At 42.1% G+C, this 20,826-nt stretch overlaps 1 protein-coding gene across 2 annotated transcripts; it reads right to left on the bottom strand.

Moving 5' to 3' along the window:
- Positions 1-2,392: 2,392 nt before the first annotated feature.
- On the bottom strand, positions 2,393-19,374 carry LOC114641585 (zinc finger protein 791-like). 2 transcript variants are annotated; one of them, XM_028790620.2, is made up of 4 exons: positions 19,298-19,374; positions 13,039-13,218; positions 9,098-9,637; positions 2,393-6,277 (listed from the first exon to the last, which is right to left on the bottom strand). In XM_028790620.2, exons 3-4 carry the CDS (start codon positions 9,498-9,500, stop codon positions 4,029-4,031), a joined length of 2,652 nt encoding a protein of 883 aa, XP_028646453.2. In that variant the 5' UTR covers positions 9,501-9,637; positions 13,039-13,218; positions 19,298-19,374; the 3' UTR covers positions 2,393-4,028. The 2 variants fall into 2 exon arrangements, with proteins under 2 accessions (XP_028646453.2, XP_028646452.2); XM_028790619.2 differs by having other exon boundaries at positions 13,059-13,218.
- Positions 19,375-20,826: the final 1,452 nt, after the last annotated feature.

The raw sequence follows: 20,826 nt of genomic DNA, 5'->3' as shown, positions 1-20,826 counted from the left end.
ACTCTCATGAGGGAAAAAAGTCCGAGGGGACCGAAGAGCTTCTCACGTTATTGACGCCCGGTGCCACGCCCATCGAGGCCACGCCCCCAGCCATCGGGAGTGCACCCTAACAATGGGCCTCATAAAATGGCAACATGCCTTAAAATCAAGATGGTGTCGATACTGTCTACTATTTAGTACCTTTCCAATCTGCCTGATTTGAGTAACACACTTTTACATGTAAAGCAATCGAAAGCCTCAAATTTAAAGGCTTAGTTTAAGTTTATGTCAAATGACAGTACACATGCAAATCAAGATGGAATTGAAATACAACACAACTAACTCCTTAAATTTCAGAAAGTAAATCATATCAGAAACTAATTTTGTGACCCCTCTAAAAAACTATCCATCTTCATTAAAGGATAAATGTTGGAGTGTATCACTGTGTGTCTATCTCTGTCATTCCAAATTATGTCACATCACAAACATCAATGCTGCTTTTACAAACCCCATACTAAATGGCATATAACAGCAACACATGCTATGTATGCATTTGTCATTCCAACAGATAGCACATCACATGCTTTAACACTGCTTTTAAGAATCCCATACCAAATGGCATATGAGAGAGGCATATGCATTACATTTGTCATTCCAACAGATGGTGTGTAACATTTTTTAGTAATAAAATGCATTGCATATGCCATTCCAATAGATGGCACTTCACTAACTGCTTTAACAAATCCATTACCAAATGGCATATAAGAGACATATACATTGCATTTATTATTCCAACAGATGGTGCATCACAAACATTAACAATGTTTTTGTTTTTTTGTTCTTTATTTTGCCTTATACAATTTCTTGTATTAGGAATTTGTTAGTTTTCGCATAGCCCTTGGGGTCAGATCGCAGGGTCAGCCATTGCAAAGCGCCCCTAGAGCAATTGCAGGTTCAGGGTCTTGCTTAAGGGACAAGGAGAGTAGGATCTCTTTTGGCAGTAATGGATATTTGAACACGCAACCTTCTGATACCAGCACATATCCTTAGCCTCAGAGCCACCACTTTATCTTTTTTATTATTCCCATACCAAATGCATATAAGAGTGATGTATGCATTGCACTTGTTATTCCAACAGATGGCACATTACAAACATTAGCGCTGCTTTTATGAATCCACTATGAAATGGCATATAACAGTCACATACTGTATGTTTTGCATTTGTCATTCCAACAGATGGCGCATCTCAAACATTAACACTGCTTTTATGACATTCGCACACTAAGTGCATACAAGCAAAACATGTGCATTGCATTTGTCATTCCTACAGATGGTGTGTTACGTATTTTTTAGTAATAAAATGCACTGCATTTATCATTCCAGTAGATGGCACCTCACTAACATTAGCACTGGTTTTACAAATCCAATACCAAATGGCATATAACAGAGACATATGCACTGCATTTGTTATTCCAACAGATGATTCATCACACACATTAAAACTGCTTTTGCAAATCCAATACCGAACGGCATATAACAGAGACCCATGCATTTCATGGTGCACTGTAAACATTAATGCTTACGTCAATGTCGATTACTTAGATTTCATGTCATCTTAGATGGATTGCACAATTAGTAATTGTATTGAAGATCACCAAATAGTTTGAGAAAAGAACTGAATGCCAATGCCTGGTTACCCTGTTCAAGTTGTGGGTGGCACTTCTTGTTGGTTTGCACTGCGCTGTGAATTTGTTCGTACTTTACATGCACATTTTCTCATCATTGCACTAACCTTTTTCAACTTTGTCCTTTTGTTGTAAGTTTTTACCACAGCACAGTAATGTCATTTGCTCATTCTGTGGTCTGTGGTGTGTGTGAGGGACCTCCGTTTCACCTTCCAGCCAAGGACACCAGAAATACAAGGAGGTCTTATACAACGTTTAAGCCATCAACTGACAAAAGCTCACATTAAATAGCTTAGACTTTCTCTACTGCATTGTGGTTCGACATGGTGAAATAAACAAATACGCTTGCTACAATAAACCAAACAATATGTTTTATTCATAACATAAGCATAATAGAGGATCAATATATGGAATATGTACAGACAGAGAACAGTAATAAACAAACCAAAACATGTTAGCTTAGTTTGAACTTTTTCTCTCCTTTAGGAAAAGGCCCCCAACTTATGAATTCTGATCCTTCACTTAATGTGGTCACTGAGGGATTAGTTCTTCAGCTGGCATATCACATTTCTAGCACATGCACTCGGCTTTGCTCACTCCTGGTTTATACCGGGTTACCCCTCACTCAGCTCCTTGGTGTGAGTGTGTGTGTGTGTATGTGCGTGTGACACGACTCTGAACTTTTCCAGTCAATTTAGTGAAAGAAGCTTCTAACCATCATGAATTGATCTCTCAGAAGGGGTTATCACTGTTCAGTTCAAGTGTTTACCACATATCCAGAAGTCGTGAGCTGGCTTTCTCCTAACTACTAAATTATAATTAGAGTTCCCTGAATCTAAGCTGGTGTACTTATGGTTTAGGTCGTGTCGACTCCAATGTGCTTTTCTCCTCCTGGAGTCGTCTTTCTCTGGCACCATGAAAGGAGGTTAAGCACACTTTGACTTCTTTTGTTCAGGAGCTCTTGTCCTTTTTCTCTTTGGTGGAATCCTTTACGTTGATGTTTCAAACACCACGGCCCTCACTTGCAGGCATATATTATACATCTGCTGGGTAGTCGGTGCTCAGTCGACTCCCTTCTTCATCAAGATGGATGCGTGGCTTTGTGTGTGGTCGATTTCTTGCTCCCGCACCTCGCTTTACTTTAAGGTCTGGACTGGTGGTACCCTCATCTAACTCCGGCACTGATGGACTTTCACTCACTACAGTCTAGCATAGCTTACCCTTTAGAATAAAAGGGATCACTCCGGTCTTTGTTAAGACCTGTTGTCCTGCCATGGAGCAGAGCTACGGCCAGGCTGAGGTCACTGATCCTACAGACCAGCTGCTTGCAGTGTGCTCTAAAGGTGGGAGTGGACATGTTGCAATGGGTTTCCCGAGTACAGATAAGCCTGGCCTTTTGGGTAACAACTGCTACAAAGGTTTGTCACTCCATGAAGGTTGCTAACCATTGAGTGATGGCTTTTTGTTCCTTGAAAAGGAGACATCTCTGGCTGTAAGTCTGCTTGTGATTGATCAGTCTGAGCAGATGAGACCCCAAAACTAAAATCCAATGAGATCCTATTGCGAGAGCTGACACTGGAGATGAAGTTACGAGGGTCTGGCAAGCTGCTTCTTAAGCACCAGAATTTGTAAGCCAAACCATGAGAAAAACAAATGGGTGAGGCCAGTCTGTCCTGCATTATTCACTATTTAATGTCAGAGCACTGGTGCAAAGATCAGTTCCTGTATGACAGTACATTGTTTGGAGTCTGAAGAAGCTGCTTGTCCTACAAACTGACTGCCGCTTTCACAACACCACTATGGTTTCTCTGAAGGGTTAACATCTCCCAATGGCTTATCATCAAACAGGAGTGAACTCCACTCTTTGGTCTTGACGTGATGCTGTACTGCTGTCAGATTTACAGTAATGGCTTAGTGTAGTCGCCGAGTGATTCCTAACAAAACTTCCTTTTGTAATTCATGTGGGGTTATACAGATTTGTAGGATGTCAAGATGGGCCTGGAAGTTCTTGATTCATTAGTTCTATGGACCCCTGAGTTGTTGGTTTGTCCCACACCTGGCATACCTTCCACTGTATTTTTTGGTAATTTATTATTTTTTATGTCTTCACATTCCTGTGTGAACTCTTCTGTGCTCCCAAAGAAAGCTGATGCAGGAGACTCACTTGCCATATTCAGAACAGCTATGGGGTTTACCACCAGTATGAATTTGTTCATTGCTACAAATGCCACTGTTGATTAAGAATTGTTTGCCACATTGAGAGCAAAAATAATTTAATTCTGAAGCACCTTACATCTAAGGACCATTTGCCATATTCATCACCGTAAGCCTTCTCTCTGCTGTGAATTCCAGCATACTTGTCAACTACTTTAAATGAGAATCATTTTCCTCATTTGGAACAAAAGTGACATCTTCCTTCACTTTTTCTGTGTTTGTAGGGTCAGTGGAAAAATTCTCTGGCACATTTACAACAGGTTTTCCTCTATGAATTTGTTTGTGCCTCCATAAACTGCTACTGAAAGAAAATCTTTTCCCACATTCAGGACAGCAAAACATTTTCTCTCCAGTATGAGTCCTTGCGTGCCTCCAAAAGTGGCTACTGCACGTGAACCTTTTTCCACATTCAGAACAGCAATATGGCTTCTCCCCAGTGTGAATTCGTGCATGGTTCAGAAGATAGCTATTGTAACAGAAACTTTTCCCACACTCCGAGCAAGAAAAAGGTTTTTCTCCAGTATGGTGAAATCTTGTGTGGTTCTGAAGACTGTTTCTTTGTGAGAATCGTTTGCCACATTCTGAACAACCATAGGGTTTCTCTCCAGTGTGAATTCTCATGTGGGTATTAAGACTGGTGTTGTCCGAAAAACGCTTGCTACATTCAGAACAGCCATGACGTTTCTCACCTGTATGAATTCTTTTATGGCTATAAAGGGTATTGCTGCTTGAGAATTGCTTACCACACTGAGAACAACAATAAGGTTTCTCTCCAGTGTGACTTCGGATATGTCGTTGAAGGTTGCCTCTTTCCAAGAATCTCTTCCCGCATTCTGAACAGCAATGAGGCTTCTCTCCAGTATGAATTCCTCTATGGTTATAAAGACTAGTGAGGTATAAAAATTGCTTGCCACATTCCAAGCAACAATAAGGTTTCTCTCCAGTGTGAGTTCGGATATGTTGTTGAAGGTGGCATCTTCGTAAGAATCTCTTCCCACATGCTGAACAACAATGAGGCTTCTCTACAATATGAATTTCTCTATGTTTATAAAGATTAGGGAGGTATAAAAATCGCTTGCCACATTCCAAACAACAATGAGGTTTCTCTCCAGTATGAATTTTGGTATGGTTATAAAGACTCCTCTTGGTTGTATAGCTTTTTCCACATTCAGAACAAACATACGGCTTCTCTAAAGTATGAGTTCTTGTGTGATTCCGAAAGCCGCTACTGTTGGAAAATCTTTTTCCGCACTGAGTGCAGCAATATGGCTTCTCGCCAGTATGAATTTGTATGTGTGTCCTTACGCTACTATTGACAGAGAATTGTTTGCCACACTGAGAACAGCCAAAAGGTTTCTCTCCAGTATGGGTTCTGATATGACATTTAAGAAGGTATATTTTTAAGAAACTTTTCCCACATTCTGGACAACAATGGGGTTTTTCTCCAGTATGGATTCGTGAGTGCTTCTGAAGAAGACTCAGTAGTGAGAATTGCTTGCCGCATTCTGGACAAGAATGGAGTGTCTTTCCAGAGTGAATCCTCATGTGCCTGTTAAGACTGCTGCTGTCTGAGAAATGTTTGTCACACTCAGAACACCTATAAGGTTTCTCACATGGGCGGGTTCCTTCAAGAACATGAAGGTCACTATTGGCTGAGACTTGCTGGTCACATTCAGGTGTTTCTCCTGCATGAATTTTGGCATGATTATAAAGAGCACTATTGCTGGAAAAGCTTTTGCCACATTTAGAGCAGACGTATGGCTTCTCTCCAATATGAGTTTGCTTGTGCTTCCAAAAACTGCTACTGTTGGAGAGCCTTTTCCCACATTCAGAACAGACATATGGTTTCTCTCCAGTGTGAGTTTGTGTGTGCTTCTGTAAACGACTACTGTCATAGAATCGTTTGCCACATTCGGGACAGCAATAAGGTTTTTCTCCAGTGTGGATTCTTGTGTGGATCTGAAGACTGGAAATTTGCGAGAATCGTTTGCCACATTCTGAACAGCAGTGGGGTTTCTCGCCGGTATGAACTCTCATGTGGATATTAAGATTACCTCTCTCTAAGAAACATTTGCCACATTCAGCACAGCTGTACGGTTTCTCACCAGTGTGAATCTTCTTATGCTTATATAGGCTATTTTTGTGTAAGAATTGTTTGCTACATTCCAAACAACAGTAAAGTTTTTCTCCAGGTTGAACTTGGGTGTGTTTACTCACTTCTTGTTGACAAGTTTTGATGGCCTCGGTCTGTGTTACTGTAGTAGCATAAAGTGAACTACACTGGGAAGAGGCTGTGGTCAGGTTCTCTGATTCACTTGTTGGTTTCCTCGTCTTCTCACAGTCCAGAAGAGAGGTCTGAGCAAATGAAGATGTGGAGATGCTGCCTTTCTCCTGTAAATCTGCAATGACACAAACAGTCCAGTTAAATGTTTTTAAACAAATTCAATACTGCAACAAAGTGGCGGCACACTGGCTGGAGTTGCTGCCTCACACTGAGGTGCCCTTCCTGCTTTGGCCGCTGTGTGTATGGACTTTGTATCTTCTCCTGCTGTCTGTTCAGTTTCTACATTTGCGTTTCATATCCCAAAGCTAAACTGGGGTGTGGGGACCCAGAATGAGTCACTAGTGTGGGAGTAGGGTGTAGTTATTAACAATGCCACTCAGTGTCGTATGCCTACAGTCTCATTAGTCAGCCCGTCAAGTGGCATCGTGATGATTTGACTGAGAGCAGATTTCTGACGTTGACCCTTCAGTCTTGTTGTGATTTTTAACTCCAAGCTGAATAAAAGAGTGTCGGGTCATTTGGAACACCAAGACGATGATGATCACGTCTGCTGACAATAACTGAGTTACTGATAAAGATTTCTTTTTCCCCCATGAACAGACTGGTAAGCAGGAACATTACACTGAACTGCTGAGTTGTTTGCAGGTTAACATCAGGGAGTAAACGCCTGAAGCAGCGGCGTCGTATCATGACGGCCAGCCTGCACATAACACATTGTCAGAGTTTTCGACCAAAAACAAGGTGCTTGTTGATTTGTGCACCCCCACATTGGACAGGTATCACTAATGGGGACTTTGATTTGTTCCCAAAATTATAATTGTGATTGAAGGGAAGAGGATTTGCTACCGTAGAAGAAATCCATGAAGAAAAGTAACTGGAGGCTCGAGTTGTCCCAATGCTTTTTCATCGGCAGAGGAGTATTTCATGTTAAATAAAAGGCAGTGCTGTATATTGTATAATTTATACTGTATATAGTTTTAATTTGTGAGTCTCTTCCATTTAGGTTTATTTATTTGGCTGACGCCTTTATCCAGGGTGGCTTACAACATTTAGGATACAATTGGTTTCATTGCTTTTTGGTTTTCCAATTGCAGCTCAGGTAGGTGAAGTGACTCACTCAGGGTCACCGAGTGGTGTCAGTCGTAGGATTTGAACCCACAACCTCTGGGTTTGAAGCCTTTCCCACTACACCACACTGCCCTGCGTCTCACCATAGCTACTGTGGTAATCATTGTCAGCTGTGACTGAGTGGTGATGTTTGTGCCAGAGTGCCCTGCAGTGGACTGGCATCCATTCTTGAGCTGAGTTCAAAGCTGTCAGAGACTCCAAGTTAAGAAAATGGGGGGATTGGAATAAGATCTGATAAGAAGAGGAGGTCATGAAGTTGTTACTTTCAAGTGGATTCACCCAGACTCAAGTTCAAGCCCCTCCATGTCCGGTGGTCACTATTGCTCCCTCACTCTTAGTTATTTTCACCGTCCCCACTATGTCTCATTTTCTTATTGTTCCTCTCATGTCTGTCCTCTTAATCTTTAACAGGACCCTGCAGTGGATGAGCCCTCTTTAATGATGGACTCCTCAGAGCTTTGTCTAATTCCTGTGTAACGGCTTACATACACCTCAATTCTGATGCAATGTAGAAGAACAGAGGTGGACTGGGGGGCAGATGATCTATAGAAACTGCAACGTGGACATTAAGTTTTTTTTTTTTTTTTTTTGAGATTTACTTAATATTTACATGCTTGAAGAACTTAATCTCTACTAAAATTTTTAAAAAATGCAAATACATGCACTTGAAGTCAAGACGCTAAGCGTTTAGCACAGCTGCCTAATTGTTCAAATGTTTTGAGGTCAAATCCTACACTCCATTGTTGTCCATGTGGACTTTGCACGGTCTTTCCATGTCCTTATGAGTCTTACTCAAGTTACGACAAATCTGTTCTCACATCCACAAGGACATGCAGGTTAGGTGACCTGGTGACTCGGAAGTGACACCATGTGACTGTGGGTTTGAATAGGCCCCGAGATGGACTGGCACCTCATGTCTCATACTGATGGGATAGGCTTTGGCCTCCCTCCCCAAAACCTTCAATTGTACTTAAGAATATTATGGTATGTTCGTAAGCCCTAAGTGTACACCGAATAAATGAACTTCCCCCAACATATTTTGTAGATGTGCAATATATAATAATCAGATTAATGAGAGGATTGTGAGTTGGGGAAACTCCAAGGAATCCATTTTTAAGAGTAAATGTCTATGAGCAGGTGAGGACACGACAACACGAAAGAGAGCCAGTGAGCCGATAGGAAGGTGAGCACAGCATTAGAAAGTGACAGAAGCCCACTGGCTTGAGCAAAATCACTCCAGTTAAGTGCAGTAGAGTAAGGGTTTTATTATATATATATAAATATATATATATATATATATATATATATATATATATATATATATATATATATATATATACACACACTTTAATTTTGAGCTACACCCTTTGTACTGATAAAAGCGCTATATAAATGTAATGAATTATTATTATTATTATTATTATTATTATTGTATGACAATATACTACTGAAATAAATGTTGCTGTTAGGTGTAACACAATATAAGATGTACAGGAGTTTTTACTAACATATGACTTTTACTGTCATTTACATTAAACATAATGATATTGGCCTAGCAAACGTCACTGGTTGGTGTAGTAGATGTCATGCGATGGTCACTTTAGATTTTTATGCATTCACCCAAACTTTTCCAAATTATTATTTATCAGATAAGCTATTTTTTTTTTCCAAATTAACATGCTCCGGGGGTCTTTATTCCAATTCAATCAAATCACGAATCCCACTCTTATTTCAGTCTACTGACAATGCCAGCAGAACCCCTGTTTCCATCTGTAAAGTTCCTGTTATATTTAATCACATGACTTACTTTTTCCCAGCTGCTCTTCTGCTTTTCTTTTGACTCCTTCAGTAATTTTCTCCTCACGTTCCGATAACTCAGATTTCACTTCCACAGAAATCTCCACGGTAGCCAGTTGTCCAGTATTAGTGACCCAGGGCTGCAAATTGGAAAGAGATTCTTCACACACATCTCGCTTGAAAATCGGGCCAGCTTCACATTTTTGCAGGGCAAGGCCAAATGAGAAATCTTTCAGGTCCTCAGCTTTAATCTCAGCAGACTCCTCCTTGCACTCCTCCTCTTTAAAAACAGAAATTCTTTCCTCGCAGTCCTCCACCTTCACGCACACATCCTCTGGTGCACCCGACTCACAGTCCTCTTCTTTAATGTGTGCCGGTCGTTGGTCTGTGCCTTCCTGTTTGACTGAGGCCATGCTCCGTGTAAAACTCTTCTCTGACCCCCAAATGTCGTCTCTTCTCTTCTAAGACCCCCTCCCCTTCTCACCTGGTAACCCTCGGCCCATTAGTCACCTCACTCACATGTGGAAATGAGAACAAGGAAGGAGGGTCCCTGTGAAATTAAAAGAGACAGAATGAATTCATAACATCGTCAAAAACAACGAGCGTGATTCAGGGTTAACTAAATGAAAGACAAGCGAACTAAATGAGCTTTTTATGAGAGATCTGAAATGCTGTGAAACGTCCGTTTCTGCTTAAGTTCTCTGAAGTAAAAACCATCTTGATATGGAGACCACGTCCAGCTGAGCAAGACAAAGACAAGAACAGGGAAAGAGGAGCAGAGTTTATAAATTCACACCCTGCTCATCTTGAACCATTTTATATCAGTGAATGTCCTGTGGATGTTTCTGGAAGCCTCGCATGCTTTCCATTACATTTGAGTCGCCAGTTCACAACAGGTTGGGTTTGTCAAGGAACATTTTAGGTTGGGTATCTCCTTCATAGTTGTGTTTTAACATAAAGTTTGGTTTGGAAGATACTGCAGCGCCATTTTGGTTTTATTATGTTAGCTGATATTATGAGCAACTGCTGCTGTGATGTGACGGGCGCGTCATCTTCACAGTCTGCACACCGTGGTGTCATTTACACAACGCTACTTCAGTTGGCACCACAGACTGTGCAGGCTTCGGAGATCGCAGACTGTGCCTTAAAACAATAACAAATTAAAGTCCTTTGATTTTAACGTCTTCAGATCTGTTCCTCCCTGTCTTTACCACGATTCTCATTTTCACATCAGGTTTTCTTTTCCAGGTCCTTAGCCTCCTTCAGGTCTGACTAAAGTGTGGTTATCACCCTCATTCTTGTTTTGTCCACCTGCTGTCCCCATTGACACCTTGCATGTTCTCTAACCATCACGTACAGAATGTAGGAAGACCCTCAGAGACACAGAGGGGAACACACAAACTGGGACCGTGAGTGGGATTTGAACCCAGGATACTGGAACCATCAATCAGCAGCACTCAGCACCACTCTGTCCTTGTCTTACCCTTCCTGCTCCGAACCCCCATACAGTAATAAAGACTAAAACCAGTACACACAATGACAAACCCATCGGACATTCCCACCGGGTTATCCGACTCACACTTCACCTTCTGAAGGCTCGTTTCTCATTCTCTGCTGGTCACACGTGAACAGAAGTTTTGCTTCCTCCACTTATTCTCCTACATCATAAAACACAAGCGGGTCCAACAATAATCTGACCAGTGATGGCCGAGTGGGTCCTGTGGTGCACTGGCACCCTCTACAGGTTACTTCTTATCTCCCACCCCACGCTGCTTGTGGTCAAAGAAACCCTGAACTCAATGAAGGGGCTGTCATAATGGAGGGATGGCTAGCAGGTCCTGAACCAGTGGCTTGGTACCTACAGGACCGTGGCTCAAACCTGCCATGTTAACTGACCTTCTCAGAGTCCATGATGAACTCCTCGCACTTCTTCACTTCACTCTTTATGTATTCCTGGCTGGTAAAGATGACTCCTGACCCCTCTGTTAATGGAATCCCCATTTCAGAATGGAGGTGCAATAACCGCACAGAATGTCATTATCTCCTCTGTAACTAACACAAAATTATTAAATTTGCTGAAGCCAAACACAGTGGCAGCTCTAAACTGACTAGTGATGGCCGAGCCTGTCCTGCAATAGACAGGCACCCCCTCCACTGTAACCCTGAACTCAGTTAAGTGGCTGTCATAATGGAGGGAGGGCTAGCAGTCCCTAAACTGGTGGGTTTGTACCCACTGGACTGCGGCTCACTTTGCTGTGTGAACATCCACCATGTTAACCGACCTTCTCAGTGTTCAAGATGGGCACTGCACCGACCACGATGGCTGAGTGTGTCCTGTGATGGACTAGCGCCCCCCTCCAGGTTGGTTTTTGTATTTATCTAACCCTTTAATTATCCATGACCCCATCTTTAAATGGGAGTATCGCATTTTATAATGGAGGTACAATAACCATCACAGCACAGAACACCATTGTCCCCTCTAAATCTAACCTCATATTATCAGACCTGCTTAAACCTAAACACGTGTGTGTCCAGTTCCGCTCTAAACTGATAGTTAAGTGCATCCTATGCCAGACTGGTGGCCCCTTCAGGGTTGGTTCCTGCCTTGCAGCCTATGCTGCTTGTGTCCACTGTAACATTGAAATGAATGAAGTGGCTGTCATAATGGAGGGGTAGCTAGAAGTCCCCAAACTTCTGGTTTTCTATCTACAGGACAACTACGGCTCACATTGCTGTGTGAATACCCGCCATTTTAACTGGCATCCTCCGTGTTTAAGATGAACTCCTCATGCTTCTTCTCTTCACCCTCTCTGTACTTCCAGCTGATAAAGTTTATTCCTGACTCCACTGTTAATGGAATTTCCATTTCACAATGGAGGCACAATGACCATCACACACAGAACCCCCTTTTGCCCCTCTCTAAAACTAACACAACATCATCAAACCCACTTTAATCTGAGCACACAAGTGACTGGTGACACCCGAGTGTGACTTATGATCGGCTGGCATCTTTTTCACCACACACTGCTTACGTTTATGCACTGCACTTGTCATTCCAACAAATGGGGCATCACAGATATTTGTAATAATAAAATGCATTGCATTTGTCTTTTCAACAGATGGCACATCACAAATATTAAAACTGCTTTAACGAATCCCATACCAAATGGCATATGATAGATACATATGCATTGCATTTGTCATTTCCAACAGATTGCATATCACAAACATTTAAAGTAATAAAATACATTGTATTTGTCATTCCAACAGATGGTGCACCACAAATATTAACACTGCTTTTATGAATTTCATACCAAATGGCATATAATAGAGACATATGCATTGCATTTGTCATTTCCAACAGATTGCATATCACAACCTTTTATAGTAATACAATGCATTGTATTTGTCATTCCAACAGATGGTGCACCACAAATATTAACACTGCTTTAATGAATCCCATGCCAAATGGCGTATATTAGAGATATATGCATTGCATTTGTCATTCCAATGGATTGCATATCACAGACATTTGTAGCAATAAAATGGATTGTATCTTTCATTCTAATAGATGGCGCACCCCAAATATTAACTCTGCTTTTATGAATCCCAAACCAAATGGCATATAATAGAGACATATGCATTGCATGTCCTTCCAACAGATGGCGCACCACAAATATTAACACTGCTTTAATGAATCCCATGCCAAATGGCATATATTAGAGATATATGAATTGCATTTGTCAATCCAATGGATTGCATAACATAAACATTTGTAGTAATAAAATGCATTGCATCTTTCATTCTAACAGATGGCGCACCCCAAATATTAACTCTGCTTTTATGAATCCCAAACCAAATGGCATATAATAGAGACATAAGCATTGCATGTCCTTCCAACAGATGGCGCACCACAGACATTAACACTGAATCCCATGTCAAATGGCTCACCTTGCCGTGTGAATACCCACCGTTGTCGTTGACTGACCTCGTCAGTGTCGCTTCTACCACATTCAAGATGAACACCTCCCACTTCTTCTCTTCTCTTTCACCTCTATGGACGTTTTCTCGGTGCTCATATGACTCAATGGCTCCTCTGATTTTCAATCAAACATCTCTCAGTCTATGACACTGGAAGGAGTAAAAGAGAGAGAGTAAGATGATGCATTGAGGCTTCTTGTTTGTATATCCATGAACTGAAATGGCAAGGATATTATGGGATGGCAGGGAGACACTTTGATAAGTATCTATGCTGCCATCTACTGGATGGAGGGAGAACAATTCCTAAAGGTGTAATGGATCCTTGGTTTGAATAGCACACCCAGCTGACCTCTGTACAGTTTGCATGTTCTCTCTGCAGGTACTCAATTCTTCACGTTGCAAGGGACGGCCAGCAGCCCAACCCGGCTGGGATGCCCATGTAATGGGAGGATGGGGGAAAGACAGCTCCTTTAGGGCACTGCCACCTCCAGAACACTAAATGGTAGCTTCCCTGGGTTGCAGTAGTGCCACGAAGTCCCACAGGGCACCATGGGACTTGGAGTTCTTTAACTCCGCCCTGTTGAGTGCCAACAGGGGGTGCTGCAAGGACAGAGGAGCCATGTGGCATGGGGTTTGTACCCCACCCGAAAGTGTTGATACACCACACGGGAAGATGTTTGGAAGCATTTCCAGGGCAGCTAAAATAAAAGGGACTGCCTGGTTCACATTGATGAGCTAGAGTCGGGTGGAAGGTGCATGAAAGACAATGATCAAGAGAGAAGGAAGAAAACAGGGCTTTATTGTGCTGAGACTTGGGATTACTGCATACATATACTTGTGGGCTGTGGTGGGAAACTCTTGGGGGAAAGAGTATCGCATGCACAGAAGACTCTTTGCCCTTTTAAATTGTGTCTGTTTGCGTTGGGTGTTTGGGGAGCCGGAGCGCCCCCTACTGTCCACACCCTCACATCTGAATGTCATGCAGGTCAGGCTGAATGGAGACCCCTAAACTGACCCCTGCTTGTGTGTGCTTTGTGATGGTAAGCGGTCTGCCCAGGGTCAATTATAGCTGAAATCATGACTCGGGTTTGCTTAAGATGACTACGAAATGAATGGACAGATGAGATTTAGGGCTGTAAATGCCTCCAATGTAACAGACACTCTGCTTAAACCAATTAAGAGTAGAAACAGTGTGGAGCCTGCCCTGGTGGCACTGGGTGGAAGGCAGGAAACTTTTTTTTCCCCCCCTTTTCCCTAAAGAGTAGGGTGTATCCCGATGTCCTGGCTAAACTGTTCACCACGACCTGGTCATCCTGACCCCCTAATCACCCCCTGTCTCTGATTAGCTAACTCTCTCTCACCACTTCATCATCTAAACAGCGCATGTGTGGTGAACGGAGTGGCACCAAAATGGCTGCCGTCACATCATCCAGGTGGGTGCTGCACATTAGTGGTGGTAGAAGTGGCTGCCCACTCACTGTGCAAAGTGCACAGATAGTGAGAAAACACTGTAGAAATGTAATCATTATTATTTTGGACAGACCATTAATGCCTCACGTGGTTCTCTCACCAATATCCAATTTTTTTAAGTCACCTTTGTGTATGTGAGGAAACACTCCATACAGACCACCAAGTAGAGCAGACAGACACTGTTCAAAGGAGGATCTACAGAGTGGTTAATAATAATAATAATAATAATAATAATAATAATAATAATAATGGGATTTGTTCCCTGCCTTAGGCCCAATGTTGACTGGGATTGGCTCCAGCAGACACCCCCGAATGACCCTGTAGTTAGGATAAAGCGGGCTGGATAATGGATGGATGGATAATAATAATCATATTATTATTATTATTATTGTTATTATTATTATCATCATCATAGTAATAATAATAATAATAATAATAATAATAAATAGTAACTCATTGCATTTCTATGTAATGACCCTTACTACATAGCAGCAGCGCCACCTGCTGAAAGTCCTATTCGGAAATGAAGAGTTTCATACCAAGAAAGTTGTGGTAAAGTCATTCTTACCGGAGGACCTGACAGTTTAACCCTTAACTACTCGCACCGTTTCTCATCTCACAAGTACTCGCGTGTTGTACTTTAAGCATTTTAAGTTAAAATGGCTATTTCTATGCACGCTGTGAGGTTGTAATATAAAATATTGCAAATGTTTTCAATTCTCCATGTTTTCAATGCAATTCAATAGCGTATTACTGAATAGGATGGCCCAGTCTAGGACTATCTGAAAATAAACCTGACGGACTTCTCCCATGCTCATTCGTCACCCGTCACACTTTGATCCACTGCTGGATTTGCACTCGTGTCACATGTCACTTCAGCTCTTAAATGTCCTTTGCGGACAAAGTCATTGTCAGAAGAACATCTCATCATTGGCATGCATACGTAAATACCACAGCCACCTTATGGAACTGGCGACTGGGCTTCTGCTCGTAAAACCGGCTGGAGGGAAGCCATCGCGACTCTGGACTTGTAGTGAATCAGGCTCAGGAGAGATGGCGGTTGCTGTCGGTGGGTTCAAAAAATAACTGACATTGGGGTACCAAATACCCCAGCGCGAGTAGTTAAGGGTTAATCTCATCCGAATCGCCTCACGTCAGTAACTATTCGCATCTCAGTTTAAAAAAATAAATAACACAAACTTTTACCGTCTGTAAAAATAAAGAACCCCCAGGTGATAGGAGTCCTTTGCGAATCCACATGTCAGTAAAATTCCATCGTTTAAGCGATTCTAATGGGGCTAACGTTATGGATGCCCTCCGGTAAGAATGACTTTACCCAAAAGAATGAGGTGCAGAAAGAATAAAAAAAAAAAGAAATGTTGGTGTACCAGCTGTGTCCAGCAGAGGGCGATAGCTACCTGGGAATGAGTTTGTTCCGTAACGGTGGCGTGTTACAGATCCCAAATCTATATGGATAGAATATAAAAAGGCGATACCCCTCGTTTGTGATACGTCGGTAAGCAATCACGTCGGAGAAATAATGTTACTTTGTTTAATGTCGGCTTACACTGCATATCAGACGATGGAAGCCGGGAGTGGGGGGCCCGAAGCGTAGAATCTGTCGATGTCATCGGTGCACTGGAAGGCAGTTTCAGGAATCAATGACAGTGTTTTCCCATCAGTCCGTCGGCTTCAAAGGATTTGCCGGGCAACGTGCCAAAGCTTTATACGGTCTTCCCCACGTTCAGGGCCCCCCACTTAGGCGAACATGTAATTCCAAACAAGGCAACGGGGCTTAAACGAGGATACCATTCCATGCTGAGTTAACAGATAGAAATAGCACACCGCAGCTGCTAGTCCGACGGCACGCTGTCCAGTTGTTCCAGTCTGTCACATTGCAGTTCTGTGTGGTGAGCCGCTGTGCTTAATCTGGCTTAAACGTATGCTGACACTGGCCTACTGAACGATGGGGGGGTGTCAGGGTTAAATCCGCTCGGAGGTCTGTTGGTGAGCTGCTGATATTATTAATTTGATTTTTATTATTATTATTATTATTATTATTTCTTACTTGAGTGACACCTTTGTGACTTACAGCTGCCTACAGCTCTCAGTTGCAGCCCAGGCAGGTCAGGTGACTCGCTCAGGGCTACACCGTGGTGGCAGCAGTGGGATTTGAACCCACAACATCAGGGTCTGAAGGTTTTATTTATTATATAATATATATATAATTTTAAAAAAATATATATAATATTTATTATACAAAAAGAGGAGTGGATGCAGGTACTACCCCCCCACACCGCCCCACTCTTCCCGTCATCCTTCATGCACCCGCGGTCGTACCACGGATCCCTCAGGAAGTCATCCGCCATGTCCGTCCCACTCCACGTCTTTGTTCAGTGGGGCGAACCAGACCCTAGAGCGCCACAACCTACGCTCCTTCAAGGGGCTGCTCTGTTCGTGCTGCCCCTCTAGGTGGCCAGATCATCCTCACCAAAACAGCCATCTTTTAACACACACACACACACACACACACACACACACACACACACACACACACACACACCTACCTACCATTCCAACAGATGGTACATCACAAACATTAACACTGTTTTTACTAATCCTAAACCAAATGAAACGTAACAGGGACATGTACATTGCATTTATCATTCCAACAGATGGCATATAACAAACATTTATAGTAATAAAATGAATTGCATTTGTCATTCCAACAAATGGTGCATCACAGATGTTTGTAATAATAAAATGCATATCACAAACATTTGTAATAATAGAATGCATTGTATTTTTCATTCCAACAGATGGCGCACCACAAATATTAACACTGCTTTTACTAATCCTACATCAAATGAAACGTAACAGGGACATGTACAGTGCATTTGTCATTCCAACAGGTGGTGCAACACAAACATGTGTAGTAATAAAATGCATTGTATTTGTCATTCCAAAAGATGGCACATCACAATCATTAGTGCTGCTTTATAAACCCAACACCAACTGGCACATTACAGAGACAAATGCACTGCATTTGTCATTCCAACAAATGGTGCATCACAGAAATTTGTAATAATAAAATGCATATCACAAACATTTATAGTAATAGAATGCATTGCATTTGTCATTCCAACAGATGGCGCACCACAGATATTAACACTGCTTTTACTAATCCCACACCAAATGAAACGTAACATGGACGTGTACGTATTCCAACAGGTGGTGCAACACAAACATTTGTAATAATAAAATGCATTGTATTTATCATTCCAAAAGATGGCACATTACAATCATTAGTGCTGCTTTATGAACCCCACACCAACTGGCACATTACAGAGACAAATGCACTGCATTTGTCATTCCAACAAATGGTGCATTGCAGATATTTGTAATAATAAAATGCATATCACAAACATTTGTAGTAATAGGATGCATTGTATTTGTCATTCCAACAGATGGCGCACCACAAATATTAACACTGCTTTTATGAATCCCAAGTCAAATGGCATATAGCTGAAACATGTGCATTGCATTTCTCATTCCAACAGATGGCATATCACAAACATAACATTAAAGCATAAAACAGGGACATATGTGTTACTTATTTTCTTCTTTGCTTATACACTTCGTCCATTCAAATGGAATTTTAAACATGTCCTGTCCTGAACTTCATGTCCCCCCAGTTCCTAGTTTACACAATCCTTGACTATTCTGCTCATATGTCTCACAAACAAACGGGTACCTCTCTAGTTGAAATGTAATCAGTCACAGTGGAAAAGGTCCTATCTGTTCCAGGAGGAGTGCCAATCGACCTTAATATAATAAGTGTGTGTTTATTTATTGTGTTTCTCGTGTCTCCATCATTACAACAGATGGCATTTCCATTATTAAAACAAAGATAAGAAACAGATTCCAACAGATGGTGCATCTCAAACATTTGTAGTAATAAACTGCATTCCATTAGACATTCCAACAGATGTGTGTCACAAGCATTTATAGCAATACAATTTATTACTGCAAATGCTTGTGATGTGCCGGCTGTTGGAATGACAAATTCCACGCATTTTGTTGCCACATGCATTAAAAAATACATTCCAATAGTTGGTGCACGGCAGACGTTCATGCATGCGGAGGTCTGCACTGATTCCGTAGATTTCATCCCGTTTTAGATGGACTTTTTAATAACAGAACAGGGAAAGTCCGTCAGGAAATGTTGAAGAGCAAAGGGACAACATACAGAATGAAAGTGGGACATTTGGTGTATTGTTTTGACTTTAAAATGTTTTGGGGAGTCAAAAATTACGAGTAGTAATAATCATCTTTATTGATGAGATCTCATTAAACATTTGGATTTATTCCTAATAAAGCACAACATGAGTGTGACTCTAATAGAAATGAAGACTGAACATGTCATGTAAAGTTGCGTTCAGTGACACCTCGTCTTTTAAAGAAAAAACTCCGCTCATCGATCCGAGCTTCACAACCCACGATCTGAACCCATTGGCTGGAAGTGAGCGCTGCCCGCAATTAGCAAAAGGCACATGAAAGTGCGACAGAACGATTAGCTCTGCCACCACAGCCAAAACCCCGCAAAGGCGGAAAAACGAAGCGCTCGATCCCCAAACTAAGAAACAATGGGCGCGTCAGGCTACCCGTCAAATTTAGAACCCCTGAGCAGGTCGCGTTATCCCCCATACTTGACATTCCCACGCGTAGGAAACCCCCCACGTGTCCGGCTTTGTCTCACCTTCCGCAACTTTGCTTGCTGTTGTGGCCTGAAAGAAGTCTGAGCACGAGTGTTGAATAGGAGCATGCGCAGACAGAGCAAACCGGGCGCAGCATTAAGACGTCATCACTGTGGTCCCGCCCACTTAGCCAGACAGATGTCGTCTTGTTTTAATTCAATTTATTTATTTTTTGTTATGAAGTTTGTCAGGTCGGATTACGAGGGGTTAAGTAAATGACGAAAGAAAGAAAGAAAGAAAGAAAGAAAGAAAGAAAGAAAGAAAGAAATCTGAACTCGGACTTCCATTTGGAATAGGACAATGCTGGGTTAGTAGAAGTGGAGAAGAATAATAAGAGAGAAGCACACAATGCTTATCTGTTCAATGCACCTAATAGGTACAAATAATAATAATAATAATACAGTAATAATAATAATAATAATAATAATAATCATATATTAAATTTCTATACTGCCTTTCCCCTGTTGAAGGCGCTTAAACATAATTCAGGATTATGGAGATATTGTAATAAAATTGAAGCAGTTGAAGATGAATTGCTAAACTGCAAAGCTGACAAAGAACCATAGAAACAACTTGTAGAATTCACTGGGGGTAACAAACGTCACTCGGGGTGACCCTGTCCCCTAAGGCTCCAGAAAGGGTCCCTGCTGTGGATAACATCACTCTGCGCTGTTCCCATTCCAAAGACAGCAGGCAGCTCTTCGCCTAATGACTACAGAGCAGTGGCACTCATGTCTGACATCGTAAACACCTTTCAGAGGCTGGTCCTGGACTAGGGGACTCCTCTTGTGGTAGACCACCTGGACCCCCTGCAGTTTTGGAGTGGAGGATACAATGATGTGTCTGCTCCACAAGGTTTATTCTCGACTGAACAAAGCTGGCTACCCGGTGAGGATTCTGCTTATTTGGTTTCTCCTTTAGTACCATCCAGCCATGTCCGTTAAGGGGTCACCTCAGAGATCTGCAGGTGGGTGAGCCTGTGGTGTCCTGATGGTGGACTCTCTGACCAGCAGACCATCATTTGTGAGATGCAAGGACTGTGTGAGTAACACTGGAGCACCACAAGGAACAAGACCTGTCAGCTTTACTCTTCAATCTGTACACCTCTGACTAGAAATATCTGAGCAGTTGAGGTCACTTGGAGAAATTCTCAGATGATTCTTTACTTATGGGGTCTATTGATGGGGGGATGAGACAAAGGAGAGGAGTCAGGAGGAGAACTCTGAGAATTGTCTGCAACGTAACATCAGCAAAACCACAGAACTGCTCACTGACTTTTACCACACTAAAGAGTCTCTGTGTCCGGTCACCATTCAGGGAGTGGGTGTAGAGGTGGTCCACTGCTACAAGAACTTGATGGTGGTGGTGGCATATTGATGGCAGGTTGGACTGCTCACATAATACAGGAGAAGAAAATGACAGAGCGGGTTCTTCTTCCGCAGGAGACTGCAGTGTTTAATGTGGGAAGTGACATCCTTCAAATCTTCTGTAACTCTTTGATGACCAGCGTGGTGTGGTAGGTAACATCACT

Source organism: Erpetoichthys calabaricus, chromosome 5 (genome assembly GCF_900747795.2).
Source record: "Erpetoichthys calabaricus chromosome 5, fErpCal1.3, whole genome shotgun sequence".
NCBI lineage: Eukaryota > Metazoa > Chordata > Cladistia > Polypteriformes > Polypteridae > Erpetoichthys > Erpetoichthys calabaricus.
Note: the sequence above shows the minus strand (reverse complement) of the source record. Positions and strands in the feature narration are given on the sequence as shown.